Genomic DNA, 19,401 nt, shown 5'->3' on the forward strand with positions numbered 1-19,401 from the left:
GGAGGTCCTGAAGGCAGGAACGTGTTCTGTGTAGTCTTGCATGTAAGTGTCAAGGGCTGTATGCTTCTGTGTAGTTTCTGTCCTGCAACAAGGCTAGAAAGCCCCATTCTCACTCAGGAGATGCACCTGCTCTTGGTCCAGTCTGTCCAGTATGAAGTGATGGGAGGAAAAGGACTCCTGGGCCTGCAGCTGCTCAGGAGTGCTTAGTAAGGGGTGAGCAGAGCCTCGGAACCAGAGGTCACATGAAATTGAGCTGAGTTTTCAGTAACAGGATGATAGCGTTTCTGTTGAACTCCAACAAGACTCTTTTGAGTCCTCTTACTACCGTCCTTCTCTGTGGCAGGAAGAGAAAAGGCACCATGTAGACCGTCCTCAGCAAGCAGCATGAGCGGAGGAGGAGCCCGGGATTGGGACCGCACTCTCTTTGACATAGTTAGGAGGCATCAAAAATAACATGGAGGGTTGAGCTGAGCGTGCCTCTAATGCAGCTGGGTCTCCGAGTCTGAGGGCTACATAGTGAGACCCTGTCTCAACAACAGAGAAAAGACCATGAAGGGGGTCGTTTGTAAGGAGGCCGGCCTGAAAGTAAAAGTGCTGGGTGAGGCCGGGCGGTGGTGGCGCACGCCTTTAATCCCAGCACTCGGGAGGCAGAGCCAGGAGGATCTCTGTGAGTTCGAGGCCAGCCTGGGCTACCAAGTGAGTTCCAGGAAAGGCACAAAGCTACACAGAGAAACCCTGTCTCGAAAAAAACCAAAAAAAAAAAAAAAAAAAAAAAAGTGCTGGGTGAGCCAAGGGGTAGAGTGGAGGGCCTCCAAATAAAGTGAATACATCTGGTTGACTGTAGCAGTATGTGACAGACTGTCTTAGCAAGTGACAGTGGCCCAGGTAAATCCTGTCTCTCCCTAGAGTTTGGATGGTTTTAATTGCTACAGTGTTTTGTTTTTTTAGACAACGTGCCGAGGATTTCATTTCCTCACAGATTCAGTGAATAACCAGGCTGAACCTTATGACTTCCCTTTATTTATCTCTGCCCTGCTGTGTTTTATCTCATAGGAATAATGGAGATCCTCAAAATAATGCATGAGTTGGGTGTAAATCCTGATCAGGACACATATATACAGTATGTGTTTCCATGCTTTGATAATGCAGAGTCAGTTCGAGCTGCTTTGCAGGTGGGTACAAGTGTGCTTTTAATGGCATAATTGAAGAAAATACTTTCTCCCTAACGTTTCATTGTCATTAAAAAAAAAACCTGTTGAACAGAGAACTAAAATGGTCTTGTGTATACAGTTTTTAAGGCCTTATAAAAACACTGGTTAGTATATGTAATAGGTTTAACTAATCATAAAAAGACTAAACAGCATCTTTCTTATGTGTTGATATGACTGTCTTGATAGCTGAAGCATTAAAAAGATTCACTCCAGGGGCTGGAAAGATGGCTCAGTGGTTAAGAGCACTGGCAGCTCTTCCAGAGGACTCAGGTTCAGTTCCACACAGCAGCCCACAACTGTCTGTAACTCCAGTTGCAGGGGATCTAACACCCTTACACCAATGCACATAAAATAAAATTAAATTATTTTTTAAAAAAAGATTCACTCCTTGGTCTCAATGTAGAAACTGCAATTTTTTAAAGAATTTTTTTAAAGAATTTTTTCTTATAAATTTTCCTAAATACATTATTACTAATATATTTATTAACCTGTATTTGAAAAAATAATTTTTGTTGGGCTTGGAAACATTACTTTCCTGTCATGCTTTTGACCCTACCAGAAGCAGCAAGGTGTTGTGAGTGACATTTGCAGAGTTGACATTGGGGGCTGGAGAGATGGCTAAGCTGTGAAGAGCACTGACCATTCTTGCAGAGGATACAGATTTGATTCTCAGAATCCAAGTGGTAGCTCATCTGCTATAACTCCAGTTCCAGGAGCTCTGACACTTTGTTCTGGCCTCCACGGGCACTAGGCACACGTGGTATATAGACATGAATGCTGGAAAACAGTCATACACATACAATAGTGAAATCAAAAATCAAAAAGAAATTGACTTGAACCATGTGAGAATTGCATTTTTTAAGCCAGTCAGTGGTGGCACACACCTAGCATTCGGGAGACAGAGGCAGGCAGATGTCCATGAGTTCGAGGCCAGCCTGGTCTACAGAGCAAGTTCCAAGACAACCAGGGCTACACACACAGAGAAACTCTGTCTCAAAAAAATAAAACAAAACAAATTTACATTTTCTAATTTCAAAGCAAAGTGTAATACACGTTTTGCCAGGAAGAGCAATAGAGCAGAAGGTACTTGCATGCTGTCCAGATTTTTGTAAGAATGTTCCCTTCTTTGAAATAACTTCATAGTTATAATCATCTTAATGTTGGGAGTTATATCTTGAGTGTCTTTTACGTACCTTCCTTACTTCCTTCTTCAGCCCGACCTTTAGTCCCAGCTCCCGAGTGCTGGGACAGTAGGCATACGTTAGTTAGCGTGTTGGGTGTTTTATCTGGGCTAGGGTCCGAGTCCAGGACTGGTGTCTGTCTGGAGATAACTGCCAGATGAGCTCCATTCCCCAGCTCTCTGCCCTCGTTCCCTAGAGAATCTATTGACCCTGTGCTGTGTGTGCTTACATTAGAAATGACTGGTACACAGTGACTTCCTGCACACTTCATTCTTTGTAGAAATACAGCCCCAGGTTCCACTGTTGTCTTGTGACTTGTTCTTTCAGAACTGTTGAACTCTTAGGAGAAAATTAGACCTAAGTTGTGAACTTGCGTGAATTTTGATTACACTCATTCTTATTTCCATTAATTAAGCATTATTGGCTCAGAATCAACCATACTGTTAAATGCTTAATAGACCTTACGGTATTACTGTGGTTGTTAATACTTAGCTACACATTAGAAATCATTTTTATTAGTCTAAGATTATGACAATATTATATTTCATTCATTAATACATGGAGACTACTAGTCAGTTGGTAAGTCTATAACTTATCCATAGGTATTTCCTTGAGATAGTCTTGTATTATTACAAGATAGATGATTATTTTTTCTTAACATTTTCCTTTCATATGTGAATATGCTTAAGAAATCTCTTTGAAAGAGTAGGTATCCTATAGCAATATGTAATTCTACAAATCATTTTAATGCTTGTGTGATATTTTATTTTATAGATGCCATTTATTTTTATTCTTTGCCTTTTATTGTCTGGGTGGTTGTAATATTGTACTATATAAAAACATTTGAGCTGAATTTTAGTTCCTATACATTATTTAATGTTGAGATGTGATAAACCATTTAGAGTTAAATAAATCTGATTTTTACCGTATGTGTCAAAATACCATTTTAGTGGGACTGGAGACATGGCTCGGGGGTTAAAAGAGTAAGGAGCCAGTTTGAGTCTCAGTACCCGCAATCATCTGTAACTCCAGTTCCAGCAGATCTGACACCCTCTTCTGGGTCTCTACATGCACCAGGCATGCCTCTTATATAGACATTCATGCAAGCAAAAAAGTCCATAAACATAAAGTAAAAATATGTGTTTCTTATAAACTACCATTTTAGTTTTTTCTTGAAGTTCTGTTAATGAGAGGATTGTCCTGTCCTGAGTAGTACACATGAGAATAGATCATCTGTCTTGATTGTACTTACTGGGGTGATGGCCCTCTAGCATCAAATTTCTTTTTGCCAAGATTTGGTTGCTCAGCTACATATAGTTTTAGAAGATTATCTTTGAAAAAGATAATAGATTGTCTTGGTACATGGTGATAAACATATTTGAAAGCTAGGAAATTAGAATGGCATATCAAAATATTGTTAGCTTAAGGACATTACCATTGATGTGTGCTTTGTCCCCAGGAAAATGAATGTCTACCTACAAGTAATAAATTTGCTCAAGCTGAAGTGAGAAATGAAGCAATAAATGGGAACCTACGGAACATTTTGTCCTTTTGTAAGTATTCCACATAAGTCCACTGAGTACTGATTGATTTCAGTTGCTGTTGAGAACATGTACGTGATACTTCGTACAGAGCGAGCAAGAATGGTTCCAACTTGTGTTAAGGTCCTACTGAGAACCCAGTGTGTGGCTTGGACTTGTGGTACTTGGGAAGTCATTTTAAAGTTGGAGGGGCTTGAAGATGCCATGGTGTTAGAGTGGCCGTTGAGCACGTGCTAACCCGAAGACTGGGTCCTGTTTGTCATATGAGCTTGTCCGTGACAGGGCAGAAGTCAGTCAGCATCTGCTCGGGTCAGTTTTCTGAAATTAAGGTGACACAGCCTGTTGTGTGGAGATTATGGAAATCTAGTGAGGCATCTGGTCCGCTGTCCGGCTTTGGCTAACAAAAAGCACAGCCGGGCTTCCTGAGTTGTTTGTAATGCACCTCACACCGAGTCAGATCCATTGACAGAAAGCACAGTGAGGGTGAAGGATTTGATCAAGGTGTTCTTGAGCTGAAGTAAAGTCTGCTTTTAACTTGGTCGTTTTCAACATATTTTAATTTAATTTATTTTTATTTTATGTGCATTGGTGCTTTGCCTGCATGCATATGTGTCTGTTTGAGGGTGTTAGATCCTTTGGAACTGAAGTTATAGTTGTGAGCTTCCAGGTGGGTGCTGGGAATTGAACCCAGGTCCTCTGGAAGGGCAGCCTGTGCTCTTAACTGCTGAGCCATCTCTCCAGCACCTAATAAATTTCTCTCTCTCTCTCTCTCTCTCTAAGACAGGGTTTCTCTCTGTAGCCCTGGCTACCCTGGAACTCACTATGTAAACCAGGATGGCCTTGAACCCAGAGATCCACCTGCCTCTGTCTCCCAAATGCTGGGTTAAAACCAAGCACCATCACTTGGCTTTTTTTTAATGGATTAATGTTTCTTAAAGTTTTTGTTTTTTTAACATGTCCATGATATTATTTGTCAGACATTCAGATTGTGGAAAAACATTTAAAACTAAAATGTAGCAGGCTTTTGTTAGTTTATTTCGGGAGTTTTGTGAGACAGAGTCTCACTGTGTAGCCCTGGCTCACTTAGAACTTGCTGTGTAGACCAGTTGGTCTTGAACTCACAGATTTGCCCCCGTCTCTTGCCTCCCAAGTTCTAGGATTAGAGGTGTACCACCATGCCTGGCACACAGCAGTTTTGATCTTCTTAAAGTGTTAAAAGTTAAAGTTTGATTGATCTCTATTTAGATCGTATAGGTCAAACAAAGCTTTGTAAAAGCAGATTATTAGCACTGCTGCCTTTTCTGACGTTTGTAATAGTCCATCAACTAAAACTAGCTAATGTTGGTAGGGTGAGGCCCAGCCCCCAATGTTAGGTGATAGTCAGAGGTTCGCTAAAGCTGGCTGCTCCGAGTATACTGAGTGTGCCTTCTACTGTATACATAACGTATGGAGGGAGTTTCCATCCTGAGAAGATGAGAACGGGAGCATTAGCAGAGGAGTGTGGCTGTGAGGTGTACACCTGGGAGCTTGTTCGTCAGTCTCTAGCTTCTTCAGACTTGCTTGTTGCTAAGGGAACAAGATACTTCTTGTCAGCAGCCATCCAGCTTGCCTGGATGTTTCTGGCCACATTGTTAAGGAAAAACTTGACAGTATTCTTTGAAATACTATTTTAAATACCATCATTTTTTTTTTTTTTTAGGATTTATTTATTTATTTATTTACTTATTTTTATTCTATGTATGGTGGTGTTTTGCCTGTGTGTATGTCTGTGAAGGTGCCAGATCCCCTGGGATTGGAGTTAGAGGCAATTGGGAGCTGCCATGTGGGTGCTGGGAATTGAACCTGGGTCCTCTGAGAGGGCAGCCAGTGCTCTTAACCACTGAGCCATCTCCCCGGCCCCAAAATGTTTTTGTAAGAAGTTGTCTATTGAATTTTGAAAGGAGTTAAAGTTGAGACCAGAGGGTCCTTGAGCCTCTTCTTGACAGTCTCCCCCGCTGGAGTCAGGGGTCTTTGAAGAGCCACACTTGCTGGTGTTGGTCCTTGGCAGCGCTCAGGTGTGCACAGAGAATATCGCCTTGTGGGGAGGAAGAGATGCACTCTCTTGATCGAGGTTGTGTAGGATGCAGTCTTATTTGTAGGCATGGCAAAACTCCAGGTTGCTTAGAGGCATGTGGAGTGTCCATTTTCAAGTTTCTTGAGTAATTTCATCGAGGTCATATTGTAAATGATTTTTAGATATTTTGAAGAAATATCTAAATGCTGTGAAATTAATGGAAAAACTTAAGCTCCTTGTCCAAGGGTTTTATAATTCAGTTTCTGTGTGGAAGTAAAATTTTTATGTACATTTGAGTGAATTAAAACTAGTAATGATTTTCTTTCTATGGCCTTTTAATAAGAATTAAGCCAGTATCTTATTCTTTCTAAGTTGTGTTTCTCATTCGGGACTTGCCTCTATTAGTCTTTCATCCCACTCATTCTTTCATTCAAAAGCCACTTTATGTGGAGTGTAAAGATTCAGTTAACTTGACCTTACCGTTATAATAGAGATTCCGAAAGTGCCAACAGCAACTAAATTATACCTCTATTTTTTTTTTTTAAAAAAAGCACTTTTTGTTTGTTTTCTGAGACAGTTTCTCTGTGTTGCACTGGCTGTCCTAGAACTCGATCTGTAGACCAGGCTGGCCTTGAACTCATAGATATCCACCTGCCTCTGCCTCTTAAGTGCTGGGATTAAAGGCGTGTGCCACCACTACCCAGCCAAAAAGTTTTATGACAAGGTTTACCTGAAAAATCAGGCTTAGGATCCGCATTGAAACATTCCAAGTTGTGCACTGTTAGATGCCAAGTGTGTAGCAGAGCAAGCAGCTACCCTGAGAAGTGAAAGAGCAGTGGGGGCTGGTGATGGAGCAGGAAGAAGGGCTTGTCTGTTTGGTTGTGGTTAGCTGCTGCTCCTGTGTACATGCAGACACTGGTCACGGTGGAAAAGGGGCTGCTCCACTAGGACCCATCACAGATCCTAGAAACTGACTTCCTTTAGAAGTCATCTTCCTAATTTCCTTACTGTGCCACAGTGCCCAGTAACATACAGTTTCAGTTATGTAGCAAGGTGATTCAAGTAATTACTGTTTCTATTAAGGAATAATTATGAATTCGCTACTTGATGAAAACAAAGCAAAAGGCTTTAAAGAGTTTTGTTACAAATACATGTGTTGCCTCATTAAGTACTTTACATGAGCCACTTTACTTTTTAAGTAATGTTTTCCAGTTGGAAGGGATAAAGTAGGTGAACCAGGTCGCCAGATGATGTGTAGCTCGGTGTGGGTCGTTTTGTTTGCTTGGCCTGGGATGTTTTGACAGTCGCTTTCTTTTGCAGTGGAATCGAATGCAGTGCCTTTATCGTTTAGTTCTTTGAGACGCAGCCTAATTCTAGGCTTTCGGAGGTAAGATTACCAGCCTAAATGTTCTGTCATTGGACTGATTGCCCTTGTCCTTGTGATCTCTTGATGATGGGAACTCCTTTTGAGACAAGCGCTTACTCTGAGTTGAATTAGGTTTGGACAGCCTCTCTATTACTTTTTCTGACAAGTACAGCTCTGTTCACAGAAGGAACAGTGATGTGCATGCATATTCAGATTACTGTTTGAGCATTCAATTGTAATGACTATTCCGTGTGTGCTAGTACTCTCTTGCATATTCAAGGAAACTTAGTGAGTTTTCCTGAGTGTTAACGTTTTCTGTCGCTACACTGAGATACCGACGCAGGCGAACATAACAGAAAGAAGAGTTTTTGTTGGTTTGGACCTGGCGTGGGCTTTCTTGGCTGAAGCACATCACATCATGATGAGAACACGTGAGAGGGAGTGATCATGTCCTACAACAGAAAGCCACAGAGCAACTGAGGGTTTGCCCTTATTCACGTTAACAACCTATTCTGGGAAAAGGCCCCGTTGTTCCAGGAGAACTGCTGTATCCCCTTCCCAGGACAGCTGCAAGGGCTGTGAGGTCTCCCCTCAGGCCACAGTGAGAAAGAGCCAAGTGTCCATCATGTGGACCCTTGGGGAAGAAACTTAAACCATACCTTAGTACCCTCAAATTTTGTTATTTTTTAGATAGTCACATACACGCCTCAAAAAAAAAAATTCAAAAGAATAGTGGTTCTTTGCCTGCCTGCCTATTCCATATTTCACAAGTTACAAGTGCGGTTGACTTGCTTTCTTCTATTCTTGCTGTGCACATAGATACACATGTGCTTCTTTTTTGCTAACTACTCTAAGTTGTAGACATCACAGCACTGGACCTTGCAGCATGTATTTTTTTACCCTAAGGTGAAGTATATTGTCATCTGGTTGACATAAGTCTGTGCTCGAATGTTCCCGTTTGAAATTGATCCAGTGCCATTACTCAGTGCGCAGAGGCACTTGCTGCCAGGCCTGGTTATCTGAGTTTAGTCTCCAGGTCCCACACGGGAGAAGGAGAGAACCCAAGCTGCCCCCTGACTCCCCCCCACCCCCTCGCATTCATGTTTTGTCAAAGCTGGGTGTGGTGGCTGCCACTGTACCCCCTATGCTTCCGAGGTGACAGACAAATCCCCAAAGCTCATGGGCTGGCCAGCCTAGCCCAGTCAGTGAGCTCCAGGTTCAGTGAGAAACCTTATCTCACAAAATACGCTGGGAAGGCGACTGAAGAAGATTCCTGAAGTGGCCTCTGGCCACTACACACATCTGCGTGTGCACCTGTTTGCACTTGCACAAATAAGTGCATGCCTACCACACACACACTTTAAAAACAAAAGATAAATCTGAAAAAGCGAGATGGCTCAGTGGGTAAAAGCATTGGGAATCCTGGTGGCCTGAGTTCATATGTTGTTGTTCAGCCAACAAGTCCATAGGAGTTGTCCTTTGACCTCCCCATAGTGCCCACCTCCTACACATCTGCACATCTGCACAGTGATGTTAGGGTGTCAGGTGTTTCAGAGCATAGGCTATAGTTGAACAGATAGAACTGCAATAGAACCAGGTTTTTAAGAAGTAACTCATACTGTGCTAATCAATTAATTGTATTGACATTAACATTGTCCTTGATGAAACTTCAAAGTTACGGATATTTCTTTTGATTTCAGTATTTTTGTCAGTATATATTTCCAAACTCCAGACTTGTGGAAGTACTTGGACCATAAAGCTAAGGCCATCTGATGGGGACAGACCCCTAAAGGGTTCTAGGGCAGTGGACTGAAGTCTCGGCGCTCCTGCTGCAGCTGTTTAATGTATCACTGTTAAAGGCTTTGCTATCAGCGGCTTATGGGAGATACAGTAAAATTTTAGGTTGGAGTTGCATTATCTATAAGAGTATGGGTGTTGTTAGAGGCATTTGTAACTTGGGGTCATTTTTTCACCTTCCACTTCACCCCAAAACTAACAAAAACTCAAAACTATACGAGAGTAATTACAGTCCTTTACGTTAGCATTAATATAGCCAAGTCTTCTATTTGTGGTCAAAGTGAATAGTAGCATATTTTACAATCTCTCAGAACATTCCATATAGGAGTCAAGCCACCTGTTGTGTGTGCTTTTGAGTGTCATGTTGTATGTGAGCAAAATTAGGGTTGTTTTTAGTAACAACATGACTTGACATTGGCTTATAAATGGATCAGCCATGCTCTTGCCAATAGGGTCCTTGTTATCATAGGAAGTAGCTTACACTTACTAAACATAAAGGCTCATCAGAAGTAACTTAGTCCCCAAAGAAAGTTAATCAGAAACCCAGGAAATTACAGATCTAAGTCACTTTAGATAAGCCCACAGGAAATTTGGATACACATCTTATTATTATGCAACTTTAATAAACCTTCTTAGTAGTTATAGTAGGCCCAGGGCCTAACTGGGCAGTTGTTCCTAGCATGTTCGGGCAGTAAGGTATTTGGCTCAGATTTTCTTAAGTTCCTACTGTTGTTGTAAAATACCGTGATCAAAAGCAACTCTGCCTTTGAGAATTTATTTCAGTCCGTCATGAAGAGATCTCAAGCAGCATCTTGGAACAGGAAGTGAAGCAGAGATCATGGAGAATGCCATTTACTGACTTGCTTCCCATGATTTGCTCAGGGGTGGTACACAGTGACCTGGGCTCTTCCATATCAGTCATCAGTCAAATAAAAAAAAAAAAATCCACAGTTTGCCTCTGGGCCAGTCTGATGACATTTTCTCAGTTGTTTCACAATTGGGTTTCTTCCTTCTTAGAGGACCCTGTCTTGTGTCAAGTTGTCAAAAATCTAACCAACATACTTTCTTTTTTAAACTATATCATTATTATTGGGTAGGGGGCAGTGCGTGTGTAGAGTTGGGAGGAGTTGGCTTTTCTCCTTTCACTGAGTTCTGAGGACCAAATGTGGGTTGCAGGCTTGTAAGCCCTTTGCCTGCTGAACCCTTTTGGTTGTTCCTGTCTATCTCCTGCCCCTCGGGTCAGTCTTCTGAAGCCCGTGCTGGCCGTAGCTTGCTGTGCAGTTGAGGATGGCCTAGAACTGTGATCCTTCTCCTCCTCAGGTGCACAACCCTCCCAGGTGACATGGGCTGCCAGCTGAGATACTTGGCCAGCCCTTTCACATGACCACTTTGAAAACCATCACTTTCTCATATCTTTGGAGAGTAGTGTTCAGTCAGACGCTCCCGAAATGGTTGTTCAAAGGTGCCTATACTGACCACGCCTGCTTCTAGGACACACTTATTTACCCGGCAACATTCTATCTGGACCTTGTTAGACTAGTTAGGGAACAGTAAATACTTTAAACATGCTGTCTTTTTAAAAACAAGAACACCAGAATTGATGTGTGTGTGCCTGTGACCTCAGCACTCTGCAGGTGGAGGCGGGAAAACCAGGAGTTCAACACAGCCTCAGCGCCATAATGAACTTGAGCTATGGGATCCTGTCTTCAAATAAGGAAATAAACCACATTTGGAAGTTGAGTTTTCTATCAAATCTAGGATGAAGTTGTGTGTAGAATGTGTAAGACATTGCTTTACTTTTATCAACAATAGAAGAAAGTTTTCGTGAACAAGCAGAAAGTGTCCCTTGACTGTATAATTGAAAGTACTCCAAAGTGTTGAGCCATTGCCAGGATACAGATACGGCACTGAAGCCAGCACAGACGTGGCCAGGGACAATAGCACGTTTCAGAGGTGTTGGAGAACTGGCTAGGTGGCAGGCCAGCGTTTCTTACAGCAGAGCTCTGTGGTGAAGAGGGGTTTTCTGACTTGTTGGCAACACTCTGAACTTGGCAGTTAAAAGTCTGTGCTGTTAGGGATAGTTGCCTGCCATATGTTGAAAGGAAAGATCAGGTTTTGGAACCTAAAGCATTTAAGACCAACATTAGTCCCACTGGAGTCTTCAAGTTAATGCCAGATCTTCAAGTCCTTTTTGCAAAAAGTTGGTGTCGGTGATATCTTGACCTCACCAGAACTGAGAGGTGGAATGAGATGTTTGCTCCTAACTACTTCCTAATTGGTATAGAAAATGAAATAATGTGCCTCACTGCTAATCCTCTTGGCCATGAGAAAGTCTGTGTCTGTTCTAGCTCCCTTTCTGTTTTTACCATACAAACTCCAAAGGAGGCACTGGTAGACAGCTGTGAGCAGCGCTGGCTGGAACCCAGAGCAGCATGTCATTGTCACCCAGCCATTTCTGACTCCTTAACTCCAGTAACAGAAGCAAAATGTTAATGTTTTGTTACAAATTATCCTCCCAAAGTCCATTTTCCTTCTAGAAAAAGCTTGCTTAAAACCTGCAGTCAGTCCTCAACAGAAATGGTGCCAGTGTGTTTTTCAAACCCATATTCTACCTTCTCAGAAACATATTTTCTCTGTAGACAGAAAAGAAGCAAGGATTATTCGTTAATTTATTATACAGCGAGCGTGCCAAGGTTCATATATAGCCATCTTATCTGGGTTCAGAATGAGACCAGTGTTTTATTAGTTGTGAGGACTTGGGAAATTTCTGTTGCACTTGTTAATGTGAGTTATATACATTGTTATACGTTCAGAGGAGTATCTCAAAATTGAATCACCATATAAAACACACACCTGTCCCCTACAGAATGTCCATGGTTCTGTAAGTTCCTCTATATATCATTCCTCATTACCATGTCTTCCTGAAGCTCACTGCTGTCCTGACATTGATGCAAGCCCTTCCCCTGAGTTTCTCTATCATTGTGCCATTTTACATATTCTCAACAACATGTACTTAATTTTGAACGACTAAACAGAAGCCTTGTCATACGGAGAAAGCAATAGTCTCCCTGGAGACTCATGTGAACAGTCTCTGGACAGGTCAGGCTTTTGCTTTTCTAAAAGCCTGTAAATGCCTCTTTTAGGGAAGTCAGTAGGAAAGGTCAGAGGTTAGTCCTGAGACGCATAGGGATCAGTATATGTGGGGAACCTGTGACTAAATATAGGCTCACTATGGCCTCCCTCATACATTTAAGAAAATGCTTCCGTGGATGTTGTCATCAACTTCAAGTGCAGGGCATGGAGAGGTAAGGAAGTGTTGTACCAGTTCACTTTCGACAAATAATTAGACGCATCAGTACCTTACGCTAAAAAGATGTATAGGTGCCTGGTGCTGGTGGCCTGTGGTGTAGACCGTTATGTGTCCTACACAGTGGTCCGTCCCCCCCCCCCCAAGACCTTTATCCTGGAGGTTCTCTCTGTTTGTCCATGTTGGATCACTACAGCCACACCCGATGTTTTTTTCTTTATTCGTGTTTAATAGAGGCTATCCTTTAGTACCTCATTCTTAACACTGTAAAATGACCACAGAAGCACTGTCTTCTTCACTTTGAACTGGATATGCACTGCTCTGGACACTTGAGTGTAAAACTCAGCAGTCATGGTGAGCCAGCACTCATTGGTTGACCTGTTTGGAAAATGGTGTTTCATTTAAATAGGCCATATTTGACTCTTGTTTTTTTCTTTCTTTCATTGGATTGTTTTCAGATTTTATAATACAAAGAATCCATATATATTATACTCCAGCATTTAGTATTTTGTCTTGTCGTTTTTACTGCCTCTGCATGTGTTTGTGTATATGAGAAATAGATCTATATGAGATGGACGTTTTCAGAGTTATTTGAGCTTAATTAGCACTATGACCCTCTACCATTCCATATTTCAGCATGTAATCAAAAAGGACAATCTTATGTAACCTCAGCACAGTTAACATTTAGGAAGTTAAACATTGCTGGGCTATTTTTAGCTAACATAGTTTATGTCCTTTTCCATATTTCATATTTCATCCCCTTTTGTACAAAGTCCAGTTCAGGGATAGCTGTTAGTTGCCCTCTATTTTCAATTTTCTCTGTTCTGGAATAACTTTGTCTTTTACGACACTAGCTGTTTTTACAGAATGTACTTCATAGCAGTTAGTGGTTCCCCCGTTAAGCTTCTGGGTGTGTTGCCCTGCTAGATTGCCTTTTCAGGGAGTTACGTCCAAAGGCATAGATATAGATGTCCATTAGCACCCCAGGAGTGATGTTAGTCTTGATCACTCAGTCAAGATAGTTGCTGTTTTCCCCTTTGCAAGTAAGTCAGATACTTGGGGTGCATGCAAATAAACCTTCCTTTTAGACTTGGACCCCAACATGTAGAGGTGGCTTTTTAATGGTTCCTTCCTATCCAAACCAAAGTTTATTTTGAAAATTTTAAAATTTATTTCCTTGAATAATTCAATTTGATATTTATTTACTTGTTAAAGCAGTGATTTTTACATATTACATAATATAATTACTGATATATTTTGATTTAAATTACTTTTTGAATCTCTGAGCTTATTTTTAATCCTTTGCTGCCCTCTGCAGGTCTATGGATGTAGATCTTTGGAGCAAGGTAAGTATTCCTAATACTGCAAGCCGTAATGTGATGTATGAAAAGCCATCAAGAGCAAGTTTTAATAGCTTCACACATTTCTGATATATTATTACAAACTAATGGGTTAAAGTTAAAAGTCTTGATATTGGTAGTTCTAAAACAGCAGGAAAAATGTTATTCAAGTAGTCTTTGACTTAATCTTAAATTCTTACTAAGATTTTCATCTTTCAAAACAAAACTTATAAAATTATTATGGTGGCATTTGAATGTACAGGCTTAATAATTTTTTGGGTGGTGCTTCACATTTCCTGAGTGAGTGTTCATTCACTGAGCTTATCTCTAGCCCCGTTTTCTGGATACATCCATGTGTATTGGTTTATATGTATTCCTATATGTAATGGTACATAGACCAACCCAATGCCTTTGAAAGAGGTCAACTGGTTTGTATGCCAGAACAGTTCATGATTTCATGAAAAATTTCAGTCCAAGAAGATCAGAATACAAACTCAAATTCACAGTTTAAATTTGTTGTGTTTTATATGTTTGGTTCCAGGATTGAACACAAGGCCTTACATATACTAGGCAAATCAGGCCCAAGTATTTTTTTTTTTTTTAATGTATTTTGAATCAGTTCTCTATCTAGTTTTACTACAGCTACCATTCAGACTTTATACTTAATTTAATATATAGTTAGGCTATATGTAGAAACAGTTCATTGACCAAAGAGACTTCATTGGTTTATTTATTAAATGGGTGTTCAAATTTGTTACTATATACTACGCCTGTCTCACACCTTTGTGCAGCCCAGTTTCTGTAGATTTTACTAGTAGTCTTTGTGTGTGTTGCTTAAGGACAGTCTGTAGAAGGCTGCTTTTCTTTTGAGTCTTACCTACCCTTTGGATTTCTATTAAGTGAAGCGTGTCAGGGTGGCATAGGATCAGTTTTGTTCAATTTTCCATCTCAGCCAACAGATGATACAAGTAACTGAAGTTTGGCTTTTATTAACACTAATTATGTATGCCAGGATAAGCTCAGCTGTAGACTTTACATGCTAGTCCTGACCCTTATCGTTTTTGGACAACTACTGTATGCTTCTGCTGTCTTCAGCCTGAAGATTTGTAGGTTCAAGTAGGGTTACAAGTCAGTACCATAGGTCTATATTAACTTTGATTATAAAGTGTATTCTTGGATTTTTAAGTTAAAAATTGGTCATAGCATTAATGCTTAAAAATTAATTTGTGTATGGTTTTAGTGTTTGTGATTGAATTGATAAGAATCTGAATTCAAACACATTTGAGTCTTTGACTCATATTTTAAACTCATTAAGTGAATGAAAAAAATGTCACTGAGAAATAAAAAGTACATATTATTTTCTGGTCCAGCACATTTTACTATTTCCCTGGTATTTCATTCAAAAGGGGGACATTTGATCTAGTTTGAATGGACTATAAACACTAATGAGAAATAATACTTTACAGTCCTAGGAGATTTTCTGGTTAGCAGAATAACTTTTGAGTATTTAAATTCAAATTTAAACATCACTTTAGCGCTTTTCTTTGTGATGTTTCATAAAATATTGCAGTTTTCCTTCGTGTGGTTTTTTTTTTTTTTTTTGGTTGTTTTTAGAAGACAAACCTATTATTTAAAAGCAAAATGATCTCTGTGATGGAGTGGGTGGGATTACTGTGACACAGAATAATGCCTCATTGGGGACAGACTTTATTATTTCAAGAATTCAGTCTCATGTTGTATTTGTTTTTATTTGCTCCTCTTGTTTCGATGCATGGATTTTCTGTCTTCCCAGATAACAGAATTGTTGTACAAGAGTGGACGTTACTGCCGAGAGCCTCCAGGTAGCGTTTCTCTTTCGATGACTATAACTTACCCACACACCCATTCTTCTGTGTACTGATGGGCTAGAAGGATTACAGCAGTAAACACTCCTGATTTTGAAAGTGAAATCTGAAAACACTTCATTCTAATGATCTGTATCAATGCCTACATTTTGAGATCTCTACAGTGTATGATTTTATTATTTTTTTAAAAGACAAAATGCGGAGCCTTTGAGGTATACAGCAGTGTTCCTTATAGCATCTGTGGAGATAGGGCTAGAAGCCAGTGAGTCTCAGTGTCTATATGATTTCAGCTTTTTGCAGGTGTGGTTAACTTTATACATAAAGTAGGAAAAGGTCTTGGATTTTTCACTTAGATATAGCTTACTATCTAATAGATATAATTCAGGCATTTAATGAAGTCAGGACTGTATAGTTTTCTATAAGAAAGTACCCTTCTTGAAAGTTCAGACCTCCTCTTCAAGGCATTAACACATGGCCCTATGAATTTTATGCTTGAATGCATAAGAAAATTACTGTTGTTACAAAACATCTTTGTTAATCTTGGTTTTTCATTGGCTAATAGGCAGGTCTCCGTGGGATTACTGTATCTGCTCATTAACAGTATTTTAACTTTCTATGCTCAGTATTTATCAATCATTTCTAATTTTCAAAATATTGTCCACAAAAAATTAGTACAGAAATATGTGAAGACATTTCTTTACATTCACTACCTGTGCTTTGGACAGGAGGGGGGGTGAAGCCTTGGGCAGGGCCGCTTCTGTCACAGAGTGGTGGAGAAAATAGATTGAAGTAAGACTCTGTACTGCAAAGCTGTCACTCGGGCTGAAAATAATTAATATTCCTTTCACTCACCAGTTAGATATGTGCTCCCAAACCACATAATCTCTATGCCTCAGTGATCATTGTTGCCATTTCAGAGCCTCTCATCAGGGTGACATCTCACACCAAAATGATTTCTTATAAATTAATCTTGATAACATGACAGTCGCAGTAATTTTAGAAGAATGCTTTCTCTTGTTTTTTTCCACAGAAGCTGTTGGCTATTTTCTGTATAACTTGATTGACAGCATGGGTGACTCAGAGGTACAGGCCAAGGAGGAGCATTTGAGACAATACTTCCATCAGCTGAAGGAGATGGTACCATTTCATTTTTGCTATATAATGCCTGTCCTGCCTGACATGTATCTATTAGATTTGAAATTGCTGCTTTTAAGTACAACCAGACCACTTCTCAATGACATGCAAGAGTTAGAGACTTAAATTATGTCTGAGATAATTTCTCTTAGACAAATTTAAGTGTGGTTTCTAAACTCAGTATTTTCTTTACCTTTCCCTTTCCTTCTCACAGAATGTTAAAGTTCCTGAAAACATCTACAGAGGCATTCGTAATTTGCTGGATAACTACCACGTTCCTGAATTGATTAAGGTGTGTGAGTGTAAGCAACCAACTTTATTAAATGCTTCATCTATATGTAGAGACTTGTTAAAATCTCATTTAAATTTAATTTGGAGGGATACAAATTTTTTTTGTCCCAGTAATAACAATAAAAATAAAGCTTTTATTGATTGTTAGTAGAAACTGTTTACATATTAAAGGGAACATCTAAAACATTAATTATAATGGTTAATGCAGTATGAATAGAATTTCTGCAGAATTTTAGAAAGATAGCATTAAAATGAGGCGAGGCTTGCAAAATTTGCCTTTGACATTCACTAACATTTTTTTTTTCCTGTGTTTTCTAATTCTGTACTAATTTAAATCCCAATTTTAGGATGTTAAGGTGCTGGTTGACAAAGAGAAGGTAGATTCTCGAAAAGTAAGTAGTGTTTTATTTTGTTTTTTAAACTACATCTAATAAGAATTTCAAATAATATCCCTGTAAAATCATCTTTTATACCTCTGAGTTGGTAAAACTATTCCTCATCTCAGAAAAACCAACAGGTCTAGGATATTAGCATAAAATCTTGGGAATCGTAACCCCTGGAGTCTACTCCATCCACAGACCCCAAAATTAATATCCCTTGCAGCATTTATGACAGTTAAGAAAGCCAGCTTAGAGGGGAGAATGACTAGGGTTGTATTTTCTTTTCATAGTAAACTTTTGTTTTTCCCATGTAGACTTCCCAGCTGACCTCATCTGATTTGGAGTCAACACTTGAAAACCTAAAAGCTCAAAATCAGCCTCTAGGAGACGTCCTGAAGCAGCTCCTCCTGCTGCTCTGCTCGGAAGAGGTACCATTACCAGTGCTTTTTTTCACATGTGCCCTTAGGGGGGAAGATTCTACAGAGAATTCTACCACAGGAGTAAAACGCAATATCATGTTTATGATTTTTACACTTTATTGGTATATGTCATACTTGAGAACAGTGCAATTAAATGGAAGGTTAACTAATTTCGGCGACACCTTGAATGGCATGTTTTCGGGTTGCTGTAGTTTGTTTATGATAATCTACAAAGTGAATGATAGTAACAGCAGTGATAGGTTTATCATACATGCCAAATGTCCTTTTCAAGCCATGGCTCCGGTCTCTCATATCCAGATTGTCAAGCAACTGATACATGCAGTAGTCATTTGCAAGTCAAATAGCATGAGGTTGTTAATGCAGGGATTGAAATTCCATTTTCCTGCTAGGAAAAAGCTTTCTGAGATAAAGGGTCCCTTGCCTTCTGCAGCAGGCCTGCAGCTGTACTTTGTGTTCATGGTAGGAGATCTGCAGTTGGTAGGGTAGGCTCTGCTTCACTACTACTATTCTTATGGCTGTGATTTTAGGGGGAAAATACTGTGACTAACTTTGAGATGACATCGTGGCTCTGTTACATTCTAAAACAGATTTTGTCACATTCCTTGTATACTGAACTATTCTGAGGAACTTTTCAATTATGTGTATTTCCAAATCTGGAAATTAGACTGTTAGAGAAGACTTGGGAAATATTATAATATTCTAATATTTAATTACAAACTAGAAATATTTTAAGCCCTGCATATTTATAGCTGGCTTACATACATACGTACGTACACACACACACACACACACACACACACACACTTTGGGTAGGGTTAAGTGTGTGAAACTATTTATTTTTAAAGTTCTGTTAGCTTTTCCTAAACTCTGAATACCACAACAAAAACCATGATATTTTTTACCTTTATATTATTTTCTTTTTCACTAAATCCTTTTATTTTAGAATATGCAAAAAGCCCTTGAAGTGAAAGCAAAGTATGAGTCCGACATGGTTATTGGTGGCTATGCAGCTTTAATAAATGTGTGCTGTCGAAATGATAATGCAGAAGATGCATTGAACTTGAAACAGGAATTGTAAGTACCCTGGCACTGAACAGGTCAGCCAGCGTCTGAAGTGCCCCGATGGGTTGACTGTTAGTGACTTACATCATTTTTTACAATTCTTTTGCTGTCAGTGTTTTTTTTGTTTGTTTGTTTGTTTGCTTGTTTTTGTTTTTTTAATTTTGTGTCAGAAAGTCTCTTTAGTTAATTATGTCCTTCTTTCTTTGGGGTGTCGCTTCTGTTCAGTAAAGCCTTCTAGGTCTCCACGCCGAGGAGTGGCGATGGTGACTTCTTACCAGCCGTAATGGTTCCCTTTCTATATCACGTACACAAAATTTTGTCGGGTCTCACGAATCTTTCGCTCTCCTTACTGAAAGCTTTATAATATGGAAACAAGTCTTTTTAGGTCCATGTGTGTTTGCAGTGAAAGCCAGTGTCGTGTAGAGGGCCGTGAAGGCAAAGTGTGTCTTCATCT

At 39.8% G+C, this 19,401-nt stretch overlaps 1 protein-coding gene across 1 annotated transcript in view; it reads left to right on the forward strand.

The window, feature by feature from the left end:
• Nucleotides 1–19,401, forward strand: part of Lrpprc (leucine rich pentatricopeptide repeat containing) — an 86,208-nt gene that overhangs the window by 23,770 nt on the left and 43,037 nt on the right. Inside the window, exons 12-21 of the mRNA XM_028892616.2 lie at nt 1,054–1,172; nt 3,852–3,945; nt 7,307–7,373; nt 13,775–13,802; nt 15,589–15,637; nt 16,671–16,777; nt 16,989–17,066; nt 17,413–17,457; nt 17,760–17,873; nt 18,829–18,959. Of these exons, the coding sequence (XP_028748449.1) occupies nt 1,054–1,172; nt 3,852–3,945; nt 7,307–7,373; nt 13,775–13,802; nt 15,589–15,637; nt 16,671–16,777; nt 16,989–17,066; nt 17,413–17,457; nt 17,760–17,873; nt 18,829–18,959 (832 nt within the window). The remainder of the gene's footprint in view (nt 1–1,053; nt 1,173–3,851; nt 3,946–7,306; nt 7,374–13,774; nt 13,803–15,588; nt 15,638–16,670; nt 16,778–16,988; nt 17,067–17,412; nt 17,458–17,759; nt 17,874–18,828; nt 18,960–19,401) is intronic.

Source organism: Peromyscus leucopus, chromosome 22 (assembly GCF_004664715.2).
Source record: "Peromyscus leucopus breed LL Stock chromosome 22, UCI_PerLeu_2.1, whole genome shotgun sequence".
Taxonomy (NCBI): Eukaryota; Metazoa; Chordata; class Mammalia; order Rodentia; family Cricetidae; genus Peromyscus; species Peromyscus leucopus.